General features: G+C 38.5%; 2 protein-coding genes across 2 annotated transcripts; one reads left to right on the top strand and one right to left on the bottom strand.

Moving 5' to 3' along the window:
• Positions 1–3,337: 3,337 nt before the first annotated feature.
• Cbr-zip-10 lies at positions 3,338–3,895 on the top strand (the record flags this gene model as incomplete). The annotated part of the gene is made up of 2 exons (XM_002636550.1): positions 3,338–3,538; positions 3,587–3,895. 2 exons carry the CDS (start codon positions 3,338–3,340, stop codon positions 3,893–3,895), a joined length of 510 nt encoding a protein of 169 aa, XP_002636596.1.
• A 280-nt stretch (positions 3,896–4,175) lies between these two features.
• On the bottom strand, positions 4,176–8,754 carry Cbr-skp-1 (the record flags this gene model as incomplete). Its single annotated transcript, XM_002636551.1, has 6 exons — positions 4,176–4,295; positions 6,315–6,439; positions 6,886–6,982; positions 7,404–8,489; positions 8,535–8,691; positions 8,735–8,754. The coding sequence occupies 6 exons, from the start codon at positions 8,752–8,754 to the stop codon at positions 4,176–4,178; spliced, it is 1,605 nt and encodes a 534-aa protein (XP_002636597.1).
• Between the last annotated feature and the right edge of the window lie 81 nt (positions 8,755–8,835).

Here is an 8,835-nt window from a genome sequence, read left to right as displayed (position 1 = left end):
CTTTTCGATGCCGTTTTTCTCAATGAAGGAATTTTTTTGAATTTTTTCTTTATTTTTATGGGAATCTACATGGATTTCTGCACAAAATAAAGCAATAAAATTTTTCACCGCACACCACCTTTAATTGGTCCTCTTCAATATCTTGGTCGGTCAGTCCAAAAGCCGAACTCCCTCAACTTGTGATCAGAAGTCACGAGCCGTTACATATTACATATTTACATATACAGTTACATATTTGCCTCATGGAAGAACTATATTCGCTAATTGGAACTTAAATTTTTTGTAACCTGAAAATTTTTGGAAATGTCGAAAACTTAATTGTGAGTCATTGACATCTGGTTCGTGTTTAACCAGACAACCAAAACGCATTTTAACTTGTTTGTTCGAGACATCTTCCGATCGTTGAAAATAGACTTGGTGAAATTTATAGTAAACTCTCTAATAGAGTGATACCAAAACTTTCAACGTTGAGCCCTTATATTTCAGTCCATGACAAATATATCAAGTACTAGTTAACTGATAAAATGTTTATCATAATATCAAAAATACTTTGCCAGTTGACCACTTTTCGATATCTCCTGCAGGGAATGAGATATATGTGATCAAAGTTGAAAGTTTGGGTGACGCAATATTATAGTGTTTATTGTAACTTGGAAACTTGATCTAAAAGCTGCCGTATCTGATTTGAGAAGTTGCAATGACACCCTTCAAGTACATTATCCTAAGCAATTGGATTACTGTAGTTCTCGAAACTAGATACTTTCTTCTCTATCTGTGTGTACGTTCTTCAGGGAATCTGTCAACGAGCGAAGAAACCCTGTGCAAGCAATCGAATGACAACAAATACTTCACATGTACTTGGTTAGACATGATGTGCCAGTGCTACCAAAAAACGGCATAAGTGTAGGAGTAGGAGGGATGAGTCAATGTTTTGATACTATTTGCAAACAGTTTATTATTAGTCGACAAACGGAAATTGGATTGAAGAGTTTATATCAGGTGTTTGCGGGAGATTATTGTGATTATGGGCCAGGAAACTTTTGGGATTGTAATCGTAATCAAATTGGTCCCAGCACCGACACCTACCGACGATCACAAAGTACGTTTTCTCAACTTCTTTCAAAAGTGCATCGGGTCCATCTGGGGGAAGGTGTTAAAGTTCAACATGATCTACCAAAATACCCTTACAATTAGCATGAATGTTTTTCATTCTAAAAAAGTATCTGACAAAATTATCACCTTTAATACCACTAACATTTTATTAGTTGGCAAATTTTGAGTATCTTTTATACAAACCGAGATAATTCCCAATAAATAAAACAACAGATGGTGCGCTTTCGGCACAATTCAACCTAGTTCTTACTCGTTCGTCCTTAGTTTTTCACTGTTTTAATGGGTTACGTAAATCTACATTCAATTTTCGAGTTTTTTTTAACTTTTCACACGTTACACAATAAGCCTTTAAATCAAGCAATATTAGGTCACGCCCCCTACCTCTGTCCATGTGGAAAAAATTCCACGTATTGAAAAAAAACAGTCCATTGGGGAATCCTACTTTTTGAATTAGTTTGATAATTTTCACTAGCACTTTTTGACTGCTCTGAAGCTCCCTGCGTAAGCTGTTTTTTGTTTCATTTGCTTTTTTCTTTCGATTGGTCGGATGCGAAAAAAGTTACAAAAGGGCCTCAGGGTCGCCATGTTTGGTGGTTCATGGCTAGGTGAATTCATTTTCACTGAACGTCCCCCTTTTGCAAAAGACCCAATCAAAGAAAAAAGAAACAAAATGAACAAAAACAATAAATAGCGATCGTATAGATTTTTAGAAGTGAAAAAGAACTATTGAAAATTAGAAAACTGTCTCCTAGGAGATATGGGGTTTTGTGTTGGTGTTTTGTGTTGGTGATCAACAGACGTCTGGCTAATCAGTACACTTTTGAAACTTGTCATTTTTCATAATTTTTGTTGGTATGTTCAGGAATATCTATATTTGAAATTTTTTCAATAAATCCTTTTTTCACATCTTCATTTCATTTTTCTCTTTTCCAAGCCCGTTTCCAAGAAGGAAGAATCAAAATTGGACACCTCCGTCTTCGCTGGAGGTCATGATCTACTGATCTTTGGAGTGGACGTATAAACTTGCAACGGTTGCAATAAGTGGCGAATCTGTATAGAAAGTTCTTGTACTGAAATAAATCAAGTAAAAAGGGACATCTGAACAAAGAATTTTGATTGAAGCAACCATCAAACCCGTAATAAAAGAGCCCCCCCCCCCCTAACTCTTAATTTTGAGCCAATTATTCTCGGTTCCTGTTAGAGAAATCAAAAAGCGATCAAATTACAATATGTTCATCATAATATCAAAATAGTCGACACATTTTTGATATCTTGCTTAGAATTGAGATAGAAGGACTTAAACTTGACAGTATCGGGGACTGTATTTTAAAGGTTTTAAGGCAATAAAGTTAATGTTCACTGCTGACAAATTGCCCTGAAATCAAATTTCAAAAGACTTCCTAACTGCACCATGTTTTCATAGTAATGTATGTATCGAACTTGAAACTTCCAGACAAACTCTTTTTGAGAGATGACGAGTCTTTGATGAAATAGTTAGGAAAGTGCTATTTCCTCAGAATGCTCCATGTTTCCTCACTTCTATTTTTGAATTATTTTGATATCAACAAGTACAATTCAAGCAATAGCAATGTCACACCCAACATTACTGTAGTTTGGGCTTTCAAAATAAAATGTACCATTAAAAAACCTGTGATAGAAGGGTCCCACATTGTCAAATTTGAGTTCAATTATCTGAAGTTCTATGCGAGATATCGAAAATCTGTCAACTATTAAAATGTTAATGATATTATGCTGCACAATTTATCAGTTAAGAACTTTTTATATCTTTGACAGGAATCGAGAACAATCAGCTCGTCTGTTACAGATGTTACGGTATTGGCATCATCCCCCAAAATTTCCAGCATTCCTCACATTTTTCCAGCACCAAACTCCACCGACCACACCCCGATTCGGAAGTCTTCCGGAGGGCAAAAGGTTCTTTTTTTGGTTAACCGAAACTGCCAAATTCGTCATATTGATAACTGATAACGACATAAGCTCACGTACACAACAAAGTCACAAACTTGGAAAAAAACGGCGAAATGAAGTGCGGGGGAGGAGCGAAAAAAGGGCGGTGCTTTGATGAAAAAACTATTACCAGCCAACCTAAAAAACGAAATGATAAGAAGAAAGGGGGTGTCCCCTGAAGACTTCTTCTATAAAAGAGTCATCATCACTCACTCGAAATCAGTTCGTTTTCATTTCATTTCCTCACTGAAACAAAATGTCATCAATGAATATTTTAAATAATTCTTCTTCTGATTCGACTACTACATTTCCTTCTTCTCTGCTTCTGAATCAAGGAGCAATTCTTCGTCCAATTCCTATCAATCCCACCGCTCTTTTCCCATTGAAATTCGAAATTCCACTTCCGATGACCAATTTTGAAGAGCCTGTAGGCACGGTTTCTACCACTTCCAGTTCGGTACGTCATCAAGTTTTTCTTTTTCTTGAGTATCCTTTTTATGTTCAGAGATGCTCCTCTGCTGACAGTTCAACAGCGCCAGGAAAAATCCGTCGTGGACGACCACAACAAGAAATCGCCGATGGTCAAGATGCTCACAGTCAGAAGAAGCGTCATCGTCGACTCTACGCTCGCCAGTACCGTGCCCAGATGCGCCAAAAAGTTGAGAATGTGAAGAGTTTGCACGATGAGAAGGAGCAATTGGAGACAGAAGTAAAAATGCTCCGCCAGACAGTATTTGCTCTTCAACAAGAACTTGCTCAAAAGGACCTTTTCCTCAGTTTTATGCATCTCAACAGTCAACTCAACCACTCTTAATTCGTTTTATTTTTCATTCCTATTTTTCTCTTTCCGTCTCTCCTGCTCAAAAAATCCTGCCATAATTCCTCCTCTTTTTGCTCACTCTTGTGCTGACATAATTTAGTGTTTCACGAACCAAAAAATATTTATAAAATGGAATTTTTTAAAAATGTGTTGTTTTGTGAATCTAAAACCACAGAATGTGGTCCACAACACAATAGAAACAGAATGAGAGATTTGGGTTTTCTTCAAGAATTCCAGAAAAATGGAAATAACAAAACAAAATACAATGAACGAATCAATCGCGTCGGGATCTCTTCGAATCGTCTCGCGAATCGCCTCCATCTCCACCGCGCTTTTTGTCCTTTGTGTTGTCGAAGAGTGAGGACAATCCGAAGACGTCTTGATCCTTCTCGAACTGAAATAAAAAATATTACTAAGTTTAAATGTGAGTCACAGTCAATGTACATTGACATTTCATATTTTTCTGACTCATGGCTGTGTCAATTTTGAGCACAGTCATGACCATTTTGGCATGTATTCCTATTATCACATTATGAAATTGTTAGCATTTCGAATGGATAGTACATCAACACACTTCTCCAGTCCGTTAACATTTCACAACACTACGTGGCGAATGAGTTCCAGGCTTATCATATACATAGAACGCAAACTGGTCGGTTCCTTTTTCTTTCTCTACTCTTCAAATAAATTCTTAAGACAAATTTCAGCGAAAAAGTTTTGGAAGAAGACAACACTTTTGCTGGACTTTGTCCAGTTTAAAGCATCCCGGTCGTCGAGTTGTGCACCCAAATTCGATCGGCACGCACACACGTCAGCCGCCATCTTGTCTATAGTTCACTTCCCGACTTTTCCATCATTTCGTTGATAAGTTTTAATGAAACCTAGAATGGGTGTTTCGAAACTCCAACCACTGATATTATAATTCGAAATATTTCGCAAATTTCAAGAATAGTAGAACTGTCATTGTCATTATAAGCACTGCAACACGAATTTTCAACCAACATAATGATGATGGAGTGAGGAGTGTTTTACCCTTTGACCGATATGTCTGAACCAAGCTATAAACCGACAAGGATGCTGAATTATTATCCTCTTATAGCTTATCATTCGATTTATGTTTAAGTCTACGATCAACATTGTTTCGACGAAAAAAGGGGTTTAAAGTTCTTTACGATCGAGCAGAAATGTCCGGCAGAAACACTTTTCAGTGAAATTTCTACTAGCCTTGACGTGTGAAGCAATCTATTTCAAGTGTTACATGGTCCTGTGCTTTAGAAGATTCCGATTCACAATGAATCTAGTTCGGTTATGCACTATATTATTCTGGTTCAAAAAATCGGAGCTGTGGAAGAGAAACGCAGGTGGCCGTGGCCGTAGGTCCCACAACGACACCTACCGTAACCTAAAAATATCTTTCTTTTCCGTATCTCACGTTTTTACAGATTTTTGAAAACGCACGAAAATCAAAATAAGAAAATCCGGGAATAAAAATATTTTTAGATTACTGTAGTTGTCGTTGCGCGACTTCCGGCCACCGGCGTTCCTCTTAAACAACACCGATTTTTCTGTACCAGAATAATTCCAATTGCTTCCTACAGTCTATAATTCATAAACAAAACTAAATTCGTGCAACTGATCATGTCACAATGCCTGGAACAGATAATGCTCTCATAGTCGACACCGGTCTAGTTCTCTCTAGTTTCTTCGTCACTTTCAATTTCAGAACGAATCACATGCTGCCCCCACAGTTTTCAGAGATAAGACGTGATATTTCGTAAGTACTGATAGTGTTTAGTTTCGAAAGATGCTCGCAAACATCGCCGTCTTCCGTAGACAAGTACCTTCTGGATGGTGATAAGACACCGATCGTCCGGCTTGAAATGTGACCGGGAACAACATATGGAAGCATAAAAATTGTAGTTAAGACTAAAACCAATACGACAATTAGCTTTTCAATTGTTAGCTAGTCAGGCACATGAGTTCTAGAATTATCTTCAAATCTTTTATAATCTACCAAAAATGGATGAAGTTCTATTTGCTAATGTTATTGCTGGAGAAACACAATCAATGTCGACTTTATACTGTTACCATGACACTTAAAAGTTCTATATCGCATTAGCGACAGTTTCTACGCACGAATATAGAAGCTCAAAAACCAAAAATTTATGGAATCCTATACGACACTCCCAAAATACGTACGTTTGCTTCGCGAGAAATGACGCAAAACGATTGACCCGTTTCCGATAATGACCGCACAAATCAACGAATCGCTTAATTCGTAGTTGCTCCATTATCAGTTAATTTTTAGCGCTCATCAACAATTAGGACAGCGCCCGAATTCTCCACATTCCGGCGTGTTACTTATGTTAATGTGACGGTGCAGTAAACACAACAATTTGATCACGTGACGAACCTGAACTGGTCCTGCTCCACGACTCGAACCCTCGGCGCCAGAGAATCCTTTGTCGGCAACAAATCTTTTTTGACTCATGATCTTGTCCAAATCGTCGCCATAAACGTCCTTGTCAATGTTTTTGCCTGCAAAACTGTATTATATTTCTGTCATCATTATTATTTCCTTTTTTGACGATATTGTTGAAATGTTTTCGATTTTCGAAATTCGTGCTTCAAAAAATAACGTCACCCTCATCAGAGCGGTTGCAGAACCATTTAAAATTCCTTATCAAATACGAGCGCAGCCGCCGGTATGGTGCTATTTTTAACGACAACTGAACCAAGACCGGCACAGGGTGCATCAGTAATATTTACATTTTGTTGATTTCGAAAATTTTGATAACGAGAGAAATGAGGGGAATGCAGGGGCAACTGGTCAGCTGCTGGCTGTTTCGAATTCCTAGTAAGGTGAAGCGGAAAATCATGAACTACGTATTGTGCAATTATTAAATTCGTCACTGGTTTTTGAGCACACTAAACACTTCAGGTTTTAAAAATTGATGCCTGAAAAAATACATGAAGAGACATACTCGGCCGATAAACGTGCTGTTGTACATTATCCCCTCCGCGCCAAGCTTTATCATATGGATTGTATGTGTCATCATCCATAGCTCCACTATCAAGTCCCTGTAAAAACATTCTATTAATACTTTTCATTGTATAATACGATTCGTCTTATTCGAAAAATGTGATGTTGCCTTTCTGTATGTTTTTGTGAATAAAATATATTAACCATTGTAATGGTTAAAATTGTACAAAAATATTTGGAAACATTCTTTTTATACTCAAAAACTAGCCAAACTTTTTTTTTTAATTGATAGGTATTAATAAATACTGAACAAGATTTTCTGAAAAAGTTTTGAAAAAAAGGAGGGTTACCTCTAATTGAAGGGCACCGGTAATAGAAGATAACCCTCGAGGACAAATAGAAAGGCATGTTTCTGATACGGATTTTAAGGAAAGATGTATACTGTAGACTAGACTTCGCTCTTTTTCGATAAAGTGCAATTTTTGAATAGACAATAAAACAGTAACTATAAAAGCTCACCTTGGTTTTGTCGAACAGTCGTTGATCGAACTGTGGCTCACCAGTCCGTTTCGGGTTAGTATCAGGCAGTCCGAGAACGATTTTTTCAGAGATATCTCTTTCTCTCTCTTTCCGAAGCTTATCTGCCTTGTCAGGACGAGAACGAGCAATGTTGCGCTCCTTGCGAATGTCGTCCATACGATCACGACGAATTTCTTCGCGTACTTTGACTTCCTCGTTATCCTCGTCATCTTTCCTGCGGATCGCTGACCGTTCCTGTCGAGCTTTTGCTGCAGCCTCTGCCATTTTCTCTTCTTGTTCAGCTTTCTTGTTCTGAGCCACACGTCTCTCGAGTTGAGCGCGAGTTTCCACTTCTTCACGAGCTTTTCTGCCAGCAATGTTGAGAGCATCAGAGAGTTTAGCGAAATTCTCGTTAATATGTGTTTGTTGGAGACCACGACCATCAGCTGCCAACCTTTTGTCCAATCCTACTGTGAATCCTTTTGGATTTTTCCAGTTTGAAATACAAGGAGGGATCTTCCAGTCATTTTGATCTTTCGTCGTCATCTTTCTGGGCGGAGAATGCATAACAGGCGCTGGTGGTGATGGTGGAGCTCTCGGAATTTTCTGATTAATTTTGAACTTTGGCGGCTCCATCGGATCTTTCTGTTCCTCGACCATTCTGATGATTCTTTGCTGTGATCCTGCGGCGCCATTCTGCTGACTTGGTGTGTATCTGATATATTGAGCTGGTGCAAGCTTCTCAGCGTGTCGAACCGGAAGAGCGGATGCCACTTTCGAATTGACAATTTTCTCAAGAGCTAAACGGGTTTTCTCAGTTGCGTCAATCACTGCATCGTCATCTGGCTTTTGAATATCATCGTCATCTTCGTTCCATGTTTTTGCTTTCATATCATTCAATTTTGAATATACAACCTTATCTTTAGCATGCCCGATGCGAGCAATAGCATCGTGTTGAAGTTTTCCATCTGATCCGTATTGCAATGCGAGAGTGTTTTCCGGTTTTCCCTTCATATCTCCCAGACCCAATCCTAGAGGGAATTGAGCAACATGAACTTCAGGGAAGGCACCTCCGTCACCAAAATCCTGAAAAACCCCACAATCAATTAATTTTATAGCTTTCAACAATACCTCCTGCCCTCTCGGCCTAAAATTACTTCGTTTTCCGTACGGTGGTGGTTCTTTCGAAACGAGTGCTGTGGATGGTTCCTCTCCTCGTCCACCAAACCACGGATCTCGACGAATCTGTGACGCCGCTTCATCTCCAGCTACAGGAGCTGGTAGAATACTGTAAGAACCATACTGAAACAGAAGAGAGCGAAAAAACTAACTCTCTCAATTTCATTGACATTGTTTACAAAGAACTTGATGGCTGCAGACGAATGAACAGTAAATCTCCTAGAATATGTTGTTTGGAAAAATCCTAAGGTTA

The sequence above is a fragment of the Caenorhabditis briggsae genome, assembly GCF_000004555.2.
Source record: "Caenorhabditis briggsae complete genome, chrV, whole genome shotgun sequence".
Classification (NCBI taxonomy): domain Eukaryota; kingdom Metazoa; phylum Nematoda; class Chromadorea; order Rhabditida; family Rhabditidae; genus Caenorhabditis; species Caenorhabditis briggsae.
The sequence above is the reverse complement of the archived record's forward strand: the minus strand, read 5'-3'. Positions and strand labels throughout refer to the sequence as shown.